The sequence below is a fragment of the Pituophis catenifer genome, unplaced genomic scaffold (assembly GCF_029215685.1).
Source record: "Pituophis catenifer annectens isolate HBS135680 unplaced genomic scaffold, rPitCat1.0.hap2 SCAF_2, whole genome shotgun sequence".
NCBI lineage: Eukaryota > Metazoa > Chordata > Lepidosauria > Squamata > Colubridae > Pituophis > Pituophis catenifer.
In genome coordinates this window covers 194,759,880-194,781,375 of record NW_027256882.1, presented here as the reverse complement: position 1 = coordinate 194,781,375, position 21,496 = coordinate 194,759,880, and the positions used below count along the sequence as shown (strand labels likewise).

Sequence of the window (21,496 nt, the reverse complement as noted above, 5' to 3'; positions counted from 1 at the left end):
TCTATTTTGAGTGTAATTTGAATAATGTAGGGCTTCTGACCAGAATTGTTTGCCCAAACCAGCATCCTCTAATGTGCATCTAATCATGGTTTGTAGTGTGGAATTCTTTCTCTCTGCAATCCCGTTTTGAAACGCAGAAAATGGATTGGACGTGAAATGTAGCATTCCCCTATCCTTTAACCATTGGGAGAATTCTTTAGACATGAATTCACATCCCCTATCTGTCATAATTTGTTTTATTCTGATATTATGTTGTGTTTCTATGCGTTTGTAGAATTCCTTAAATTTCTGAAAGGTTTCATCCTTGTGCTTTAATGTGTAAACAAAACCATAGCGACTATAATCATCCACTATTGTTAGAAAGTAACGTTTTCTATAGGTAATTGATGGAGTTAATGGACCAACTAAATCCATATGTACTAAGTCAAAAATATTGTTAGTTGATCTGTTAGATTTTTTTGGTCTGGGACTGGTTTTTAGTTTGGTGGATTTACATACTGAGCATTCCAAATAATTTTCACAATTTTTTATTTTGACACCTTCTGCGTGTTCAGTCATTTTTTGAACTACAGGAAAGCTTGCATGTCCTAACTTCCTATGTAAGATGTGAGCACACTCATCATGAATTGGTTTACCTATTTTTGGTTTCTTCTCATTGTGTGTATTTTTGTGATCATGAGATATTTTACATTCATCATTGTCACTGTTACTAACATTTTCATCATCTGCTTCAATACAATCTTCCATATTTGAATCAATGTTATGTAACCATCTTTCTTTCGTTATCAGATAGGGTAGACCTCCTTTTATCATCACAGTGCCTATATTTGTTTTGTCCTTCTCTAAAGTTGCTTTCCCCTTTGAGAAAACTATATTGATGTCAGAATCTCTGCTTAGTTTTATAGCACTTAGTATGTTATGAGGTATTTCTGGGATTAATAATACCCCCTCTATTTTACCTAAACCAGGCAAGGTCACATTTCCTCTGCCTAATACTTGAACCTTTTCTTGATTAGCTACCTTTATCACAAACTTATCTTCTGTAAATGAAGATAATATACTTTTGTTGTTAGTGGTGTGATTGGTTGCACCAGAATCAATAAGCCAATTATTGTTCTCATTTTGTTGTGTTTTGGTGTTTTCTTGTTTGTTTAGTCCATTTAGTGACCCAGATTTTCTCTCTTTTGAATTTTCTCTACCCCCTCTACTTTCTCTGTAATTTGGTGGGCTTCTATATTTGTGTCTATCTGTGGAAGACTGTCTATAATTGTATTTGCTCCTATATTCTGGCCTATGTCTCTCTCTTGAGACTTTGGGACAGTCTCTTCTACTGTGTTCCCTGGACCCACAATTGTGGCATCTAAAGGCTTCATTATATTTTTCTTGGAAAGCTACTTTCCTAAAAGATTTGTGTTCTGTTTGATTACTGGAACGATTTTTTCTTGAATTGTCTTCTGCTATCAATTTGTTAGATAGACTTTCTATGGTTAAATATCCTAAATTAATAGTATCTAAGTGTGACATAAAGCTATCCCATGATGGATCAAGTGAATTGATAATAACACTTTTCATTGTTTGATCTGAAATCACTTCCCCCCTCAATTGCAGCTCAGCTCTTATTTTGTTTAGAGATATCAAATGCTCACTTATAGAAACCCCTGGTTTCACTCTAGAAGAAAAGAAATCCTTAGACATTCTTGTAGTTGTAGCTACGCTATCGCTGTGAAATAGATTAAACATGCATTGAATTATTTCTGACACAGTTAGGTTTGATTTGATGCTATGATACATTGCAGGAGATACGCTAGATATTATTATGAAAAATGCTCTATGATGTAAACAATCTATTTTTAAAGTCCAAGGTCTTCTTGGAGGACTAGTTATAAAGAATAGTAAATTTTCTTTCATAAAGACAACCTGAAGCTGTTGATACCACTCTTGTAAATTAATGCCATCAATTCTAAGTTTTGGGAAGTCACTGGGTAAGTTCCCCACATTATTTTGTCCATTACTTACAACCTGAGGCAGTCCGTGGTCTCGCAAGTGCAGGAAATTACAGAACGGCATGGGGATGCTCGCAACGAGTCTGCGCGGTTCTCTGGCCAGTTCAAGTCTTTCGGGGCCGTCTACGTAGCTTTGCACATGCGCGTTGCTCATTTCTTCCTTGGCGTCGTCGTGGAAGGTTCTCTCCATTTCAGCTCTCTCGTTCCGCTCCTCTTCAGATGAGTCGGTCTCTGGTTCGGTTTTAGGGGTTCTGGTGGTGGCGACAGCTCTTCTCTTTCTTTCGTGTGCGTTGGCACTTGATCCGGTCTGCGGTGTAGGACGGAATCGGCATGGCTCTCTGGGCTCAGGTGTCGTCGCCTTCGAAGTCAGGATGGGATCGTGCAGGTCTCGAGTTGTCGGTTTGATCTCTTGCTTCTTCGTTGGTGCCTTGGAAATTTTCAATCTTGGCCCAAAAGCAGCAAAAAGCGTTTTCATTGCTGACTTTACTTGAGACTTTGTTAAATCGTCTTCACTTTCTGATTCTGGTTCTTCTGAAGAGTTTGAGTCTTCTTTTTCACTTTCGTCGTCTGATAGCGTTTTTCGCGCCAGAAATTTTGAACTGAGCGTTTTGATTGGCTCTGCTCCATTCTCTTTTGAAGTTCGTTGAAACCAAGATGGCTGCCATTCAAAATTTCGCGCGGGATCACATCTTTTCTTTTTTACAACGACTTTCTCAGTATTCATTTCACTCACAGTTTTTTGATCTTTGGGTTTTTCTTTAACGACGTTTTTCTCTCTCGCTGCTCCGTTGTTCTTCAGCATTTCTTGGAGGTTCGCGATGAGGCTTTCATCGTTCTTCTGGCTTTTTAGTATCTTCAATATCTCTGACCTGAGTTCGTTATTTTCTATTTCGATTTCTTCCTGGTCATTATTTTCATTTATCAGTTCTTCTTCTTCAGTGGTGTATTCTTCGGATTCTCTCGAAATCGCGTTAGTGGATTCGTTGATCATCTCTTGTTCAGTTTCTATTTCCTTGCTGTAGGCCCTGGTGTTGGGCCTATCTTTCTTAGACATTTTTAATTATTTATTGAGTCAATTAACCATCCTCTGCTACCAGCTTGTTGCAATATTTTCAGGATCAGACTCAATAAAGATAATAAGAATTAGAGATTTAAATATATTTCTCTTTAATAATAATAGGCATTCTATATTCGCTGAATATTCAAGATAGAAGCAAGGAAAATGGTGAGGGTGGCTCCTTATATATACAAGGGGTGGAGCCAGGAATGGGAGTGGTAAATTATGAATACATTAAAATCCAAAGAATAAGTTAACCCCTGATGTCCCATATATACAGTATTTACACAATAGAGAATAAGGCATTTACATCTGACACAATCTATATCTATACCCTGATTTCAAATTCCCTTGTTCATTTATCAGATCCTTATATCTTATTAATTTATCTATGTCTGTTAGGTTTGGGCATTTCAGCACTCCCATTGTGGATAACCAGTTTGGTATTTTGGTATAGTGGGTTTTTTTTTATTTTTTGCCAGACCTGTAATAAGGCATTCCTAATTAGGTGTCTTTGAAAATAACTGACAGAGGAAGAAAGAGAATTATTAGATAAGGAGATTACGATGGGGGAGCTAAAAGAGGCACTGAAGAGGCAAAAAAATAATAAAACCCCGGGGACAGACGGTTTACCAATAGAATTCTATAAGACATTTGGAGACTCATTAAATGGAATACTGTTAGAAATATACAATGAGGCCCTAATGGAGGCAAAGCTACCCAACACATGGAAAGAAGCATACATTTCCTTAATATCTAAAGAGGGGACAGATACCACACTAATAAAAAATTATAGGCCGATTTCTTTGTTGAACACTGATTATAAAGCTTTCATGAGTATAATTGCCAATAGGATGAAAATAATATTACAAAATAAAATACACCAGGATCAAAATGGTTTTCTGCCTACAAGGCAGATAAAAAACAATTTAAGAATAGTATTGGATGTTCTAGAATATTATGAGGTGCATCCAGAGAGACAGGTAGCACTGATCTTTCTGGATGCACAAAAAGCCTTTGACCAAGTTAACTGGCAATTTATGAAGCAACAAATTAAAAGTATGAATTTTGGAGAAAAATTTACTAAAATGATAACATCGATATATCAGAATCAGAAAGCATGTGTTTTGGTGAATGGTGACCCAACAAAATTCTTTGGAATAGATAAAGGAGTAAGGCAGGGATGTCCACTTTCCCCTTTACTATTCATTTTAACATTGGAAAATTTATTAATCAGAATTAGAGCAAATAAAGAAATTCAAGGATTAAAGATCAAGAGAGAGGATTATAAGGTCCAAGCATTTGCAGACGACCTTGTTTTTTTCGTAGAAAACCCATTAGAAACAACCCCAAAATTAATAAAAGAGATTGAAAAATTTGGAAAGGTAGCAGGTTTAAAAATTAATAAAGAAAAGACAAAAATGATAACAAAAAACATGACAATAAAACAAGTAGAGAAATTAGTAAAAGAATCCGGTCTGCAGACAGTAAAAAAAATTAAATACTTAGGGATAAATTTGACGGCCAAAACGACAACAATAAAAGAAGACAATTATGATACTTTAGTCCAGAAAATAAAGGAAGATTTAGAAAAATGGGGGAAACTAAAACTGTCTTTATTGGGGAAAATAGCAGCAATAAAATCAAACATACTGCCAAGACTCCTTTATCTATTCCAAACAATTCCAATAAAATTAGATAAGAAATTCTTTGATAATTTGGATAAAATAACTAAAAAATTTGTGTGGGAAGGGAAGAAATCAAGAATAAAATTGAATATACTACAAGATGATAAAAGTAGAGGTGGATTTGGACTCCCGGCATGGGATAAATATTACAAGGCTGCCAGTTTATTATGGATTAAAGATTGGATAACCTTAGATAATCAAAGATTGCTAAATTTAGAAGGGCATGATTTAATGAAAGGATGGCACGCCTTTATATGGAGTTCAGGAAATAAAATATATAAACATTTTAACAACCATACAATCAGGAGATCCTTAATTAACACATGGCTACAAATTAAACAAAAACACTACATGAAAATTCCTGGCTGGCTATCGTCTATAGAAGCAATAACTCACCCCAACATATTATCAAAACAAAAGATTCTAAAATATAGGGAAATAGTAGATGTTCAGGGGAATTTGAAAACTAGGGAAGAGCTTAAAGAACAAGGAATGGAAATAGACTGGTGGCCCTACTCGCAAATAAAAGTAAGATACAGAAAAGACCAAGAGAAAGAAGGAATAGATTTAAAACAAAATCAATTAGACAAACTATTAGAATCAAAAGAAGGGAAGCTAATCTCAAAAATTTACAAATATTTACTCGAATTCGATCTGGCAGAAGAGTTGGTCAAAGGGCAGATGGTAGCCTGGGCGAGGAACATAGGGCATAATATACAATTAGAAGATTGGGAAAGAGCTTGGGAAGATAATTATAGAATGACAAAATCGGTACCATACAAAGAAAATCATTATAAAATGTGGTACCGATGGTATCTGCCACCCGCAAGGTTAGCAAAAATGTATCCAAATGTGAACCCGGTTTGCTGGAAATGTAAAAAAGCACAGGGAACTTTTTACCATGCTTGGTGGCTTTGCCCAAAAATCAAAAAATATTGGAACAAAATAAAAACATGGATAATAGAAATAACAAATCACGAAATTGAATTAACACCTGAAGTCTTTTTACTCGGCATGATCAATAAAAATATTAGGAAGGACATAAAATACCTAATACTCCATATTATAACAGCGGCAAGATTAGCATTGGCACAACTCTGGAAAATTGACCGTTTGCCAACTGATCAGGAAGTAATACAGAAAATCTATGTATGCGCAGAGATGGATAAATTAACCCTAAAATTACAGGATAAGGAAGATTCAAATTATTTTAAAATATGGAATAGCTGGTACCAGTGGATAAGTCAGAGAGAGAGATGAAAGTTAGGAGAAATCAATGTAAATAAACAACTGCACTGTCAGAGAGATATAGAAGGAAATATAGTCACTGTGTGTATATATATATATGTATATATAACATTAGAAAGTAGTTGATAGAGGAAATTGAGCACTATATATGTATAGTATATGTACTTGTAATTTGTGTGTTTGATTAAGAAAAACTTGTTCAGTTTTTCTTATAATTGTTTTAAATGTCTTTTTTTAAATATGAATAAAGTTTGTTTAAAATTTAAAAAAGAAAAAAAAAAAAGAAAATAACTGTGGGATTTATTTTTCCCATCCCATATAAATGCATGCCATCCTAATTGTAGGTCATGCCCTTCTAGTGTTAGGATCCTCTTATTTTTTAGTTCAATCCAATCTTGAATCCCATGTTAACACAGTTGCCTGATAATACAATTCCCAATCTGGGAGTGCAAAGCCTCCTTTCTCTTTGCTATCCTGCAATAATTTTAATTTAATCCTTGATTTTTTTCCCCTTGCCAAATGTATTTTGTGGTTAATTTATTTAAATCTTAAAAAAAAAGTTTTTCCTGATTTTATTGGTGTAACTTGGAATAGAAATAGTACTCTCAGTAATATGTTCATTTTAATAGAGGCTATCCTTCCAGTGAGTGACAGTTGAAGATTTTTCCAATTTTCTAAGTCTTTTTTTATTTGCTGTATTAATTTATCATAATTATCTTCCTTGATTGAGGAGCATTTAGCCGATAGCCAAATTCCTAAATATTTTACTTTCTTTTATTAATTTTGATGTTATCATGTTTAAAGCCCTTCATGGCATGGGACCAAGTTATCTGAGGAATCATCTTCCTGCAATGGAATTGACCCCACCCTACTCACTATGACAGAGAGGCCTTCTTTGATCCTGTCAGCCAAGGAATTTCAGCTAGTGGAGTCAAAGAGCCTTCTCTGCCATGGGCCTCACTCTGGAACATCTTGCCTCCAAAGATGAAAACCATCTCCATCTTCCGGGCCTTCTGGAAGGATCTTAAAACTGCCTCTGTCAATTGGCTTAGGGTTCCGACAGGGGCACATTCTATTGGAAGTGGTTGATTGATTGATTGAGTGAGAGACAAAAGTACATCCTTTATTGTCTGTGCTCCCGATATTTAATCTTTTATTTTAGCAATTTCTAATTTCAATGCTTTTTCAATGTGTTTTTTTTTTTATGTTTTTATATTTAGGCTTTTATGCCACTGTAAGCCACCCAAAGTTACTCTGGCTAGTAAAACAGGTAACATAAATTTAATAAATAGTAATATGCCTGCATTATCAAAACTCATTGGAGTTCCTGTATCTCATTCTTTCTGTCTTGCCAAATCCTTGTCATCTTAAAATATTTTTTTTAATAAAATTTAATAAAAAAAATATTATAAAATAATAAAAATAACATAAAATAATAAAAACAAAACCACAAAATAAAATATGAAATATTATCTTTATTTAAAAAGGGAGGTATGTTAAAAACAAAAATAAAAGGGACTCCTTTATCTAGCATTTATTTATGAAGGCCTGGAAAAAGACATCAGTCTTCCAAAAGTAAGGTTCTACATTTAGACAAGGAAAACAAAATGCACAGGTACAGTATAAATGGTACCTTGCTCAATAGTAGCAACTGTGAGAGGAATCTTGGAGTTCTAGTGGAATATCACTTAAATATGAGCCAGCAGTGTGCTGCAGTGGCCAAAAAAGCCAATACAATTCTAGGCTGCATAATGAAAAGGATAGAATCAAGATCACGTGAAGTGTTAATACCACTTTATAATGCCTTGGTAAGGGCACACTTGGAATACTGCATCCAGTTTTGACTGCCACAATGTAAAAAAGATGTTGAGACTCTAGAAAAAGTGCAGATAAGAGCAACAAAGATGATTAGGGGACTGGAGGCTAAAACATATGAAGAACGGTTGCAGGAACTGGGTATGTCTAGTTTAATGAAAAGAAGGACTAGGGGAGACATGATAGCCGTGTTCCAATATCTCAGGGACTGCCACAAAGAAGAGGGAATCAAGCTATTCTCCAAAGAACCTGAGGGCAGGACAAGAAGCAATGGGCGGAAACTAATCAAGGAGAGAGGCAACTTAGAACTAAAGAGAAATTTCCTGACAGTTAGAACAATTAATCAGTGGAATAGCTTGCCTCCACTGGAATGCTCCAACACTGGAAGTTTTTTAGAAGAGATTGGATAACCATCTCTCTGAAGTGGTGTAGGGTATCCTGCCTAAGCAGGGGGTTGGACTAGAAAACCTCCAAGGTCCCTTCCAACTCTGTTATTGTATTCTATTCCAGAGACTTAAAAGACATTGTTAAGTCATGGGCGCAAGAAAAGGACAGGACACGCAGTAGAATCTAACACTTTTATTAGCTCCGTAAATCGCAATGGCAATGCTAGCCACAGCAGCTCCTTTTATAGCTAGGAGCTGTCCGCGGCTTCAGCCACTGACGGTCCTATGAATTTCCCGCTCTTGTCCCTGATTGGTCCGTTCATATCTGCCATTCAATACTCAACACCCCTCCCCTCTAGTTAGCATAACCAATCCTGAAGTCCCTAGGCAACGTAGTCACGCAGGTAGGCGGGTCGTTTCGATTTGCGACTTCACCTGTGCAGTTCAGTCATTTCGGTGTTCTTGGAGTGAGAGGTCGAGTTCCGTGGCTCTGACGGCTCCGCCTCTGGAACTCTCATTCGCTGGAGTGGAATTATTTTCTTGGGTGTTACTCCCTTCCTCCCCCGGACAACATGGTGGATTGTTGCTGATGTTCGGTTCCTTCTCCTGGACTTCAGGTAAGTGTCCACTGCCTCTATTCGGGGTTGAGTCTCTTCTCGTGGTGTTTGGTGCTTGTGCCTGTAGTAGGGTCTGGTCTCTGTCTGGTGGGCCGAGTTCGTTCCTTGTCACTCTGCCCCTGAGCTGGTCAATGTGGCGTTTCCACTGTCGGCCGTCCTCGGTCTGCAACCTGTACGACAGTGCCCCTGTGATTTGGGTTATTTCTCCCGGTATCCAGAGGGGGTTGCCGCTGAAATTTTTAGCATAAACTTTGTCCCCCACTTGGAATTTACGGATCTTGCTCGTGGAGTCTGTGGGTTTCTCGGTGCTGTACTGAGGGTGCAATCTATCTAATGGAGATCGCAGCTTTCTTTCCATCAGCAATTCTGCTGGGCTTTGGTGAGTGGATGCGCTCAGCGTGATGTGCTGGATCATGAGCAGCTTGTCTATTTTGGCTTGCATGTCCCCGGGCCCCAGCTGTGCCAATGTTTCTTTGGTCGTTCTCACCATTCGTTCGGCAAGCCTGTTAGTGGACAGCTTTCCCAGCGCTGATAATGCGTGTCGGACTCCCTGGTTGGCTAGGAACATCTTGAATGCGTTAGCGGTAATTGGGGCCCATTATCAGATACCAGCAAGTCCGGCAACCTGTGTGTTGCAAACAGTCTTCTCAATGTTCGGATAACGGCTTCCATGGTTGTTGAAGGCATCAGAAATATTTCTAACCATTTTGAAAATGCGTCCACTATGATTAGGAACATGTTGCCCTGGTATGGCCCTGCAAAGTCTATGTGTAGCCCAGGGTGTTCCCGGGTTCTCCCAATCATGTGTGGGTGCAGTGTGTGGTGCCAGTCATGATTCTTGGCAGGGTGTGCATGTTGCTACCCAGGCCTCTATCTCTTTATCCATTCCAGGCCACCATACATAGCTTCTTGCCAACACCTTCATCTTCACTATTCCCGGGTGCCTCTCATATAATAAGTTAGGATGTCCTGCCTCAGCATCTCGGGAATTATGACTCTGTCCCCTCACAAAATGCACCCCTTGAGTCCCGACAGTTCGGTTCGTCTGGATTTGAATGGTTGAAATTCTGTGTCCACATTCGCTTCCAGCCAGCCCTTCCAGACCCAATTTAAAACCCGTGCCAGGGTTTTGTCTTTCGCGGTGGCTCTCGCGATGTCTGCAGCGGAGATTTGAGCACTTTCCATAGTCTCAATGAGCAGTGTGGTTGATACTGGGGCTGGATCTTCTTCTATTACTGGAAGCGGGCATCTGCTGAGGGCGTCAGCGTGGTTGATTGTTTTGCCAGGCTTGTATTTCAGCTGGTCGTAGGCTGTTAAAAACTCTATCCAGCGAAGCATTCTTGATGATAGAATGGGGTGTGTGGGTTTGTCTCCAGCGATGATGCCCAGTAATGGTTTATGGTCGGTGATGAGTTCGAATCTTCGGCCGTACAAATACTCATGGAATCTTTTTATTCCAGCTACTGCAGCCAATGCCTCTTTATCTAGCTGGCTGTAGTTCCTCTCTGGCTTGGACAACGTTCTGGAATAAAATGCTACGGGGGCCTCTCTTCCATTTGGCATGCAATGGCTTAGTACAGCTCCAATGTCAAAAGGTGATGCGTCACAAGTCAAATGGATTGGCAGCGTTCCGCTGTACTGGACTAATACTCTTTCCGATGTTAGTAGTTTTTTTATTTCTTCGAATGCCGTTCCTTCCTTCTTTCCCCACTTCCATTCCGTTGTCTTATCCAGTAGCCAGTGGAGTGATTCAGCAGTTGTAGCTTTCTGTGGTAGGAAGATATTATAAAAGTTCAGTAATCCTAAGAAAGCTTGCAGCTCCGTTTTGTTTTTTGGTGTGGGTGCCTCTTTAATTGCCCTCAGCTTTCCAGGAGTGGGTCTTATTCCTGATTCATCAATTAAGTACCCCAGGAATTCTACTTGCTTTTCTGCCAAGTTGCATTTATTCTTTTTTACTTTGAGCCCCACCTCTCGGAATCTAGATAGCACTTTTCTTAGCGTTGCTTCAGCTGGTCTAAATTCCTTGCTGAGATGAGTATGTTGTCGAAATATGGGACAACTCCCTCAATCCCTTGTAGTAATCATTTTATCAGGCTTTGGAACAATCCTGGGGCTACACTGACTCCAAATTGTAATCGCTTGCACTTGAAGGCACCCCTGTGCGTTACAATTGTTTGGGCTTCGGCTGTGGCATCATCTACAGGCAGCTGCTGATATGTCTGTGCCAGATCTAGTTTAGCAAATATCTTTCCGCGGCCCAACGAGTGAAGCAGATGTTGCACCACTGGTATCGGGTAAGCGCTCTGTTGTAGGGCTTTATTTATTGTACTTTCGTAGTCACCACAGATGCGCACCGACCCATCTGGCTTAACTGGGGTGACGATGGGTGTCTCCCACTTCGCATGGTCTGTAGGCTCTAATACTCCTTGAGGAACTAGCTTGTCTATTTGCTCATCTATTTTGGGCCTTAGAGCAAAAGGGAGCCTCCTGGGTTTAATCTGGACAGGGGCAACTTGGGGGTCTAGGTTAAAGGATATTGGGGACCCCGTGTACTTGCCTAATTCACCGTTGAATACTTCTGCGAATTCTGTCATCAGGTCTTCTTCCCAGCCGCAGTTGTTGATGTGGTCGATGCCTGTTACCGCCAGTCCTAACGGCTCGAACCACTCCAGGCCCAATAGACTAGGTCTGTCCCAGTCCACGATGGTGAGGGGTAACTTTGCCTTGAAGGTTTTGTAGGCAACATTGAATCTTCCCATGCCAACTACTGGGATTCGGTTTCCTTTGGTAGTCTACGAGAGTCAATCTTTGTTGCTTGAGTGTGCTGGATTTGATGCCTGGAACCAGCTGTTGTATCGTTGTCCAGGAAACCATGGATAGGCAGGACCCCAAGTTGACCTCCATTTTTCAGGGTCTCCCCTCGATGAGTACGGTCACCGCCATCTTATTGGACTTTCCCGCACTCACATGACCCACTATTAACATTTGGTGGGTCTCGCCTCGCTCCGATCCAGAGTCCTTGCTTCTGCGACTTCTTCCAAATGATTGCTTTTTTCCGCTTGGTTTGAATGAACGGTTGGGTGGCGGTGAGCTTGGCAGGTGGTTCGAGCGGCTTCTTCAGGCTGCTGGTTGAAACGCTCTGCAGGGTCTCATTATATGCCCTTTTTGGTCGCATCATTGGCATATGGCATCACGGAACCTGCACTCTGCCCTGGGGTGATTTCCCTCGCAGCCTGCACACCGGAATTCTAGCCTCCCTTTTCCTCGTGGCTTGCCTCTCTGGTCCGTTTGTAGATGGTGGACCTCATCCTCTTCCTCTTCTTCTGATTCTGTTTGTATGTCCTCATAGTGGACCCCGGATTCCTCTTTCACCATATACTTGTTTATTACAACTTCCATGGTTCGGGCAGGTGGCCGATAAGTGGAAGTGCCGAGATTGTCAATCCATTTCTCCAGATCTGCAGCTTCACTGGGGGTGGCTCTGGGCAAAATACCGGGATCTCTGAAGCTGGTTTGTAGCAAACAGCTGATGACAAAAAAGAACAGGATGCCAGCAATGATAGGAATGGCCGTGGTCAAGTTATGAGCCAGGAATGGACAGTCGAAGGCGAAGAAGAGGCCGCTGGTGACCACAATGAGGCCGACCGTGAGGAGAAAGACGCTGCTATGCCGCGCCAGCATGAGGCGCCCGCCACAATAGAACCGGTTGAGCCCGGGGAAAACCTCCCATTTGCGGCGGGGCCGTGAAGCCAGAGTCGTGGGAGCGGTGCTGGTGGCTACAGAGCTCGGGGGTCCAGATGCGGTGGGGGCAGCCGGGGTGCCCGACGGGATCTGCCGATACTCGCAGTCCTTCAGGCGGTGATGGTGATGGTGATGGTAATGGCGGCGGCCTCCCCCGCATCTGGACCCCCGCGGGCCGTGCTACCAGAGCGCCGGGATGGCAGAAATCAGGCCGCTTTGCCTCTCCGATACAGAGAGAAGGAGGGAGGGAGGACCAGCAGCCAAGCACACACACGCTCCCCACATCTGCCTTCCCAACGTGGGCCTCCCGGTGCAGCGCCCCCTCAAGCCGGCTGGGAGCCCACACTAATTCCTCTTTCCCTTGTGGCCCTTTGTTCACTTTTTTCATGGCTGCCGCGGATTTCTGGGATGCCTCTGATGCTGTGGCTTCTTCCAGCGCCTCCTTGAAGGTTATCTGAGGTTTGGCTAGCAGTCTGCTTTGCAATGTAAGGTCTTTTAGTCTCAATACTAGCCGATCCCTCATAGCCTCTTCTAAGTTTAAAAAATTGCAGGCTGCGGCTATCTCCCTCAAGGTTGCGACGAATTCACTGATCGACTCGCCTTCCCTCTGATCCCTCCGGTAAAACTCATCTCTCCTTACCAGGGAAGAGGCTTGGGGAGCATATTGCGCCTTGAGGATGCTTTGTAGGTCTGTCCAGGACATCGTTCTCAATTCTGTAGGGACTGTGAGTGCTTTTGCCATTTTGAACCCTGCGGCTCCACAGTGTGTGAGGAATATGGCTGTCTTCCTCTGCTCCGACAGGCTTAAGAGGTCATTCCCTTCCATGTACATATGGAATCTTTCCATATAAGATTCCCAGTCTTCTCCAGCCGGGTTGAATGGTGCGGGTGGGCTGATTGAAGGCATAGTGGTAGCCGATGATCTGACCGATCTCGTGGCCATTGATTGGGGTAGCTGGTGATTGCTGTGGAGGTTTAGTACTTTGTTCTCTGTCCTAGGATCCCACCTTCATCGCCAGTGTTAAGTCATGGGCGCAAGAAAAGGACAAGACACGCAGTAGAATCTAACACTTTTATTAGCTCCGTAAATCACAATGGCAATGCTAGCCATGGCAGCTCCTTTTATAGCTAGGAGCTGTCCGCAGCTTCAGCCACTGACGGTCCTATGAATTTCCTGCTCTTGTCCCTGATTGGTCCATTCAAATCTGCCATTCAATACTCAACAGACATAATAGTAGGCACCTCATGAATTTCAAAAGAGAGAGGATTCTAGAGTATAGGTGCCACTACAAAGAAGGTCCATTTGGGAATAACCACAAGACAATACCCTGTTAATCCTGTCTCATGAAACAGAACCTCCCTAGATGACCTTAGCAACTGACAGATCTGTAATGATGAAGGTATATTTTCAGCTGTTGTGGTCTCAAGTTGTTAAGTACCCTACAAGTCAAAAATGAAAATCTGAATGTGGATTGGTAGCTAACTAGCAGCCAGTGCAAATGCTTTGGCAGAGATATAACATTGTGGATATGCAACTGCCCCTTGTGGCTCTCAGATTATGTACCAACTGCAGTTTCCACACCAAGCACAACAGCAGCCCTATATAGACCATACTAGAGGTCTAAATATGTGGTTTCCATTTCAAGAATGACCCTGTATTTAGATGTCCTTGTTCAAGAAAGCATATCAACTAAAGTTGACAATAAATTCTCTTAAACAGAAATCACATGGCTACAAAGACAATGATACCTTTTGGAATCATCTGCCAAAAACATCTTCACTTTGCCAGGATTCAATCTAACAATTTAATTTATCCAGCTATCCTACCACTACATCCAGGCAGAGACTCTCCGAACTCAGATTCTATGGAATAGTAAGCCTTAGTGTGATTTGCATGCTGAAAATAACAGAGCCAACATTTATGACAGCCACAGTTTAATATAAATGATAGATAGCATTGGAATAAAATGACTATGGAGATTTTCAGTCATCCAGGTCATGGTTGTCCCAAAGGTGCTTTTTCAAAAGGCAACTGGACTTTGCTTTTCCTTGAAGACATTTTGCTTCTCATCCAAGAAGCTTCTTAACTTCTGACTGAATGGTGGAGAATGGAATATAAATCCTTCCATCTGTCACCATTCAGTCAGAAGAAGCTTCTTGGATGAGAAGCGAAATGTCTTCAAGGAAAAACAGTCTAGTTGCCTTTTGAAAAAGCACCTTTGGGGTGGGAATGAATTACTATTTACAAGATCCCACAACACAACTTTTGGAGAGCACGGGCACAGTCAGCAATTGCTATTTTCTGAGATGATCACTGAATAAGGTAATATGGTCAAGTGAGCAAGACGTCTTATCATAACTACAGGCATCAGGAGGTACAAGGTACAGTTCAGTAGATTTGAAATCAAAACTGTGTTCACATTAGCATGAAGATGAGCAATTTTATCCTCAGTGCCTTCTAAATCTGTCAAGCAAGTAATTGAAAACTGTAAATTCAGTTTATTTGAGGCAATGGCAATAAATTCTTTAATAATAGTAAACCCACTTTTAAAAGATAAGCTGAACAATTATTTAAAGATGTGAAGAAGTCTTCTTTACAACTTTTTATGCCACCCAACAAGCAGGACTGTGTGCACTGCCATTGTAAATATCATGCCACTTATACTTCAGTTGTCTCCTGACCTGCTCCATGGCCAGAGATTTCAGGAGAACTAGAGAGAAGTTTTTTTATCTACAATCCTAAATAAAACAATTTAGAGCAATTGCCTCAATATCTTTTGTTTTCCTCTTGTACAGAATAGATCAAAAACATTCAAAGCAGTTGAATATACTTTTGTCCTGTATACCGGTAGTAGATTAAAACAAGATTATTAACTCTGGCTTCTGCAAAAACCCCAGAGCAGCCAAGAATCCACTAGATTCCAACAGTTGTCAAGGGTGGATGCCCTTAATGCTTCCTTTTACTTTTTTTGATGGGGAATGAAGTTCTGAGCATCATATTGGAATAACTATTATCTCTTCCTCCAGTATCAAATTCATTCTACCCATATCCCAGGCCAGAATTAATGTGAGAGCATGTCCTACCCTATACTAAGACAGTTTAATGTCATAATTATAGTTTTGTCTAGATATAGTTTTAGAATGATTTACAGTTAACATAGAAGGCATAAAGTGTCAGCTTCAGCATAAATTGAATTGTTGAATTTTTGTAGGATCATTATCCTGGAGTTCTTTAATAGCATACTTCAGATCATCTCAGCTAGTTCACTCAGGAAGGCTATTAGGATAGATAAACCAAGTTTCTTCAAAGTGTTCCACTGATTCAATGCCATATAAAGACCATAGTATATTTCAATTTGGACAAATTACCGGGTGATTAAGGTGATTACAATGGAGACTTCCAATCCCCATCAGAGGTGGTATTCAGCCAGTTCGGACTGGTTCAGGCAAACCGGTAGCGGAAATCGCGGGTGGGCCCAGCTGTATGCCATCCTATTTAGGCACGTTTTTGAGGCAGGACGCATGAGCGGAAGGCAGGCCTGCATGGCGCAAACCAGTAGTAACAAAATGTGAAACCTACCACTGATCCCCACCATGAGTTGATGCCACTGTAAAACCACAGACAAGCAATATCATCCATTTAAATTTCTCAGTACAGTACAGTAATACACATCATAGATGAATGAGACCTTGTGACCCACCTCACAATATATTGTCAGTTTCACACAACAAGCACAAGATATAGAGACTGACTTGGGAAATGACTAAACCAGAAACAGTAAATTAATCATTTAACACAGCTTACCTGGGGATAATTCACATTTCTTTCAAAATAGTATTCTAGTCGCAAGTCAAATTCTGGATGGTCAATCTGAAAAAAGAAAGCAAGGATAGATAGTAATACCAGCTATATTATAAACAGGGTAAGAATAATCAAAAAGTAATTGTAAGGGAAAGAAGGAAAGAAGGAAAGGGAGGGAGAAAGGTGTTGAGAGAATACTGACTTCTGCAAAATTGCTGACAAGAAGAGAGCATTGTAAACAGAAGAGTTTACATTGTCAAGTTGTTATCAGCAATGGCACAAATTTGCATTAATTTTGCATGTGATAATCTATCAGATGTAATTTTCAAAGAGGAAAACAATACATTCTGAGTTGTTTTTGTTGATAATAAATCATCTATTCTATCATGGATTTTGTTTGGAACCAATAAGCATTTCTAATTCCACTAGACAGAGCAATGATGCCAATGCAAGTACGGTATCAGATCTAGCTAATATCTTACCTTAACTTAAAAAAAGCTATGTAATCCTTCACACTCTAAACCTCAGTATGAAAATTTACTGAATGTTGTGAACAGTGGTAGATGCATTTTTCAGAAGAGCTTAGCGCTCTCTCTCTCCCTCCCTCCCTCCCTCCCTCCCTCTCTCTTTCTCTTTCCTGACCTCCAAAAATTGCACTAAAGAAGCATGTTCACATATCTATGTAGGAGTACATGAAAATATATAAAAAACAAAAATGCTCAAATTTCCATTGATTTTTTTTTATGGGGGATCATTAAACCTGAATCCTGATATAACATGGAAAGGAAAGAGATTTATCATATGTGTTTTGAGAACTGAATGTTCATAGCCGCTGATGGTCATATTCCGTGTGCTAATTCCGTTGTTCCGACTCTGCATAAGGTAACTTCATACAGGAAAATGCATATATTTGAATTAAACATTTTCACTGCATTACCTAAATGTTGTCTTCTAGTAATCCTACCTGGATAATATTGGTGCTTGGATCAGATGAACTGGGTCTCACGTATGCTTTGAAGAATGGAAAAGTGCTGTATTTTTCCATGAGTATCTGAAGAGTTTGGTTAAAATCTGTTTGTTTCCAGGAACCGGTGATATTCCAACCACCAATCTGAACAAATAAAATTTGAACATTGTTACTTTAGGAAGCCCCCTTCCTCAGAGAATGAAATAATTTGGGGAAGATTAAAAAAGAGGCAGAATATTATATTTCCCCAAAGGAGAAATGGAGAAAACATGTTCTTAAAGACAACCCCAGTCTTCTGGCAAAACAGCCTCCAGCAGATACTTAAAGTCTTTAGAGATGGATATTTTGTGTCCATTAAGAAAGACTGGGTCAATCTATTCACAAACAAAGCTCCTGCTGATGGGATTAAGAAGGACAGGACATGACTTTTAGGACATATTAGTATTAACTCCCCCCCCCTTCCCATTAGAATAGCAAAAGAGATAAAGTTCACTACATTGCACAACCCCCTGGAGCATTTAAAACACAAAACCCGAAAGAATGTATAAAAGCCCACCTATCCTAACCCCAGTTTGTCAGCTATCCCAGAACTGCATGCTGTTGTTGCTTCTGCTCATCAATAAACAGAGTCCTTCTTTCCAACCAGCCTCTGAGTTGTATAAATTCTGAATCGGAAAATGCTCAGTTCAAATTTGATTTCAGAAATGGACTCAACTAAGACTCCTTTTAAAATAAATGAAACCATAATAATAATAAGCACCATCACCACCATATGTAAGGACAGGTTTCATTCTTTTCTTTCCTCATTTGCCATCCTGATAAATGTCCGGCTACACTGTACTTACCTTAAAACAGTAATCCCTGTAACGGAATGCATGGATTACCCTGAGGAAAAGAGAGAGGCAATGCTGCCTTGGAAGCCATCATACAAGAGAGAGAAGAAAGGAAGGAAGGAAGGAAGGAAGGAAGGAAGGAAGGAAGGAAGGAAGGAAGGAAGGAAGGAAGGAAGGAAGGAAGGAAGGAAGGAAGGAAGATAGGAAGGAGCTTCCCTAATGGGTCAAGCAGTTAAAAATGGCAGGCAGGAAATTTGTACTTTCAGACTTGCAAGATTCTAATAATGTAGCCTTACACCAAAGTAGATTTAGCTCATCTAGTTGTATTCCTCAGTCCACATGTCATCATTAAAACTAATGCAAAATTTTGACACACCCCCTCCCCGAAATAAGAGTATTAATATTTCTGTCAAAATTGTGTTATGGGACAAAAGAGTTTTTTTTTTTCCCTACCAGAGTGCTATCGTTTCACTCCACTATTATTTGAACTTATTGATGGACTTACAGCCCTCCCTCAGATGATGAACCCTAACAGCACAATTTTCCTGCTCCCTCCTTTTTTAACACATTTCTTGTAGTTATATAGTACCCAATATAGACAGAAGAAACAGTGAGTAAACAGAATTATAAAGTGAAAATGCTGACATCGAGATACCACCTAATATCATGGAGGAGGTAAGTCATTAGATAATAAGACTTATCTGAAGCAACTTTTTGCCTATCTGAAAATGAAAAAAATTATCAAAATGAATCATGGCCTTGATCAGATACTGCAGCATTCCATGTATCTTTCATTCATTTTACCTCAGTAATTTTTGCAAAGAAACCTTCTAATGGAGGGACATTTACTGAGGGAAATATTATATAAATAAAAATAATTTGACATGTTGCTCATAATAACTCTCAAAGCAAAAAGATTTTTTAATGTCTAATATTTTTACCAAGTACTCTGTAGATCTTTTAAAGTCTGAATCTGCATACCAAAGAACTTGAATAATTGTTTGATTAAGCTCTACCAAGTCAGCATTGAATCTTAGTAAATCATATACATAAATTTCCTCCAGGATGATCAGTCCCCAAGCTGACCCTTCAGGCTTTCAGTGATTAACTCATTTTCCAGTGTAATTGAATCCTCCCGCTTTGCTGCTTGAAACTCTTCTATTTCTTCCAAGTGAGAAATCTGGTTTGATTTCTGCTGTGATTCATTTGTTTGTTTTCTTAGCTGTCTCTAATATTATCAAGGGCCTTCTCTAGCAACAACGTTCAAAGTCATCAATACTCTTTCTACCCTGTTTCTTCCCCAGAGGGTCACAAAGAAAGCTATTTCATACACGTCGTGGCATCTACCATGTTTCCCTGAAAATAAGACCCTGTCTTATATTTTTTTGAACCCTGAAATAAGCGCTTGGCCATATTGCCATGCACTCAAAAGCATGATTGGTCTTATCAGGGGATGTCTCATTTTGGGGGAAACAGGGTAAATATCTTTACTGCCCCCATATTGTATGCTAGCCTGAAAAATGTCTTGATTGCTATATCTTTACTCTGATACTTGATTCTAAAAGGCAGAAGTTATCTATCATTTCAATGTCTTTATAATCAGTTTTAAAACTCCTTGCAGTACATGTTGATATCAGTTTGATTTTCTTTACATTTAATCATAGTCTCATGGGTTTTCATAATGCTTCTTGACTTTCATTATTAGAGTTTACAGATAATTTGCATTTTCAGTTATCTATATTCAAAAATAACAGAATAACAGAGTTGGAAGGGACCTAAGAGGTTTTCTAGTCCAACCCCCTGCTCAAGCAGGAGACCCTATACAGTGATGGCTAAACTTTTTGCAATCGTGTGCCAAAAGTGGGGGAAGTGTGGGGGGGGGTCACGCGCATGTGTGACCACAACTATAATTCTATGTGCCCTGCCCTCCATGCATGCGTGCGCGACCCCCGCCTTGCACTCCCACCACTTTTGGCATGCGATGGCACAGTGGGCCAGTAGGCCTGTTTTTTGCTCTCCTCAGGCTCCAGAACCTCTCTAGGAGCATGGGGGGGGCCCCAAAAACGGCCTCCCCCCCTGGAGGCCCTCCAGAGGCCGGAAATGGCCTGTTTGCCAACTTCTGTTGAGCCGGTAGGCCTGGTTTTTCACCCTCCCCAGGCTCCTAGAGAGGCTCTGGACCCTGGGGAGAGCAAAAAATGTGCCTTCCCTAACCCCCCCAGGCCCTCCAGATGCAGGAAACAGTCTTTTTCCCAACTTCTGGTGGGCCGAGAAGACACGAAAATCAGCTGGCCGGTTCACGCATGTGCGCTGGAGCTAAGCTCACATGCCCACCGATATGGCTCCGCATGCCACTTATGGCACACGGGCCATAAATTTGCCATCATGGCCTTATACTATTTCAGACAAGTGGTTGTCCAATCTCTTCTTAAAAATCTCCAGTGGTGGAGCACCCACAACTTCTAATGGCAAGTTGGTCCACTGATTAATTGTTCTAACTGTCAGGAGATTTTTCCTTATTTCTAGGTTGATTCTCTCCTTGATTAGTTTCCATACATTGCTTCTTGTTCTTCCTTCAGATGCTTTGGAAAATAGGTTGACCAACACCCCCCCCCCACCACCACTTCTTCCACAGCTCTGGAAAATTCCACAGCTTCTTGTGGCTGGCAAGGTGAAATTTTTTTTATAGTCAATGAAGCACATATTGATTTTTTTTTCCCCCTCTTCGGCTTTCTTTTCTATTCATTATGCTCCAGCAATAATAAACTCATGATGCCTTTTTGCCTTTTTAAAAACCAGTTTGAATTTCTGACATCTCCTTCTCCATGTAAGGAGACAAATATTAAGGAAATGATTATTTCCATGTAAGGAAATAAATATGTGTTGCATGATCATCAGCATTATTTTGCTATTATGTGGAACGCTTCCTCTCTTTTTTTTGGTTACTGGTATGTAGACAGACTCCTTTCAATCTGTTGCACAATGTATTGTTCTCCAGATTTACTAACATAGTTTCACTGGAATTTTTACTGATTCTTCTTCTGTTGCATGTTATATTTCTATAATTATTCCATAAATTCTTATATTCTTCCAACTTGATGACCAAAGGGGTGCTGTTCTAACTTCATCTGGTAGTACTAGGGATTCTTGTAAACAGGAAATCATTTCTAAGACATCAGTTACTTGGTGTCCTCCCACATACCATTTCAAAATTGGAAAGTCCTTCTGACTTCAGAGATCTTTTGAAAAATTGTTCCTGTTTTTCTATTATTGTTTCCATATCCTACATTCTTACAGATGTATTATTGCTTCTTGTCTCTTCTAGAAGATCTGTAAAATACC

At 40.3% G+C, this 21,496-nt stretch overlaps 1 protein-coding gene across 5 annotated transcripts in view; it reads right to left on the bottom strand.

Moving 5' to 3' along the window:
* The window catches only part of KEL (Kell metallo-endopeptidase (Kell blood group)), a 63,187-nt gene that overhangs the window by 16,948 nt on the left and 24,743 nt on the right, over positions 1-21,496 (bottom strand). For all 5 annotated transcript variants that reach the window (XR_011600069.1, XR_011600070.1, XM_070938455.1 and 2 more), the window contains exons 5-6: positions 17,322-17,468; positions 16,361-16,426 (exon numbers count right to left, since the gene is read on the bottom strand). Coding sequence is in view for 3 of the 5 variants with exons in the window: in XM_070938455.1 (XP_070794556.1) it covers positions 16,361-16,426; positions 17,322-17,468 (213 nt within the window). In the remaining 2 variants the exon portion in view is untranslated. The remainder of the gene's footprint in view (positions 1-16,360; positions 16,427-17,321; positions 17,469-21,496) is intronic.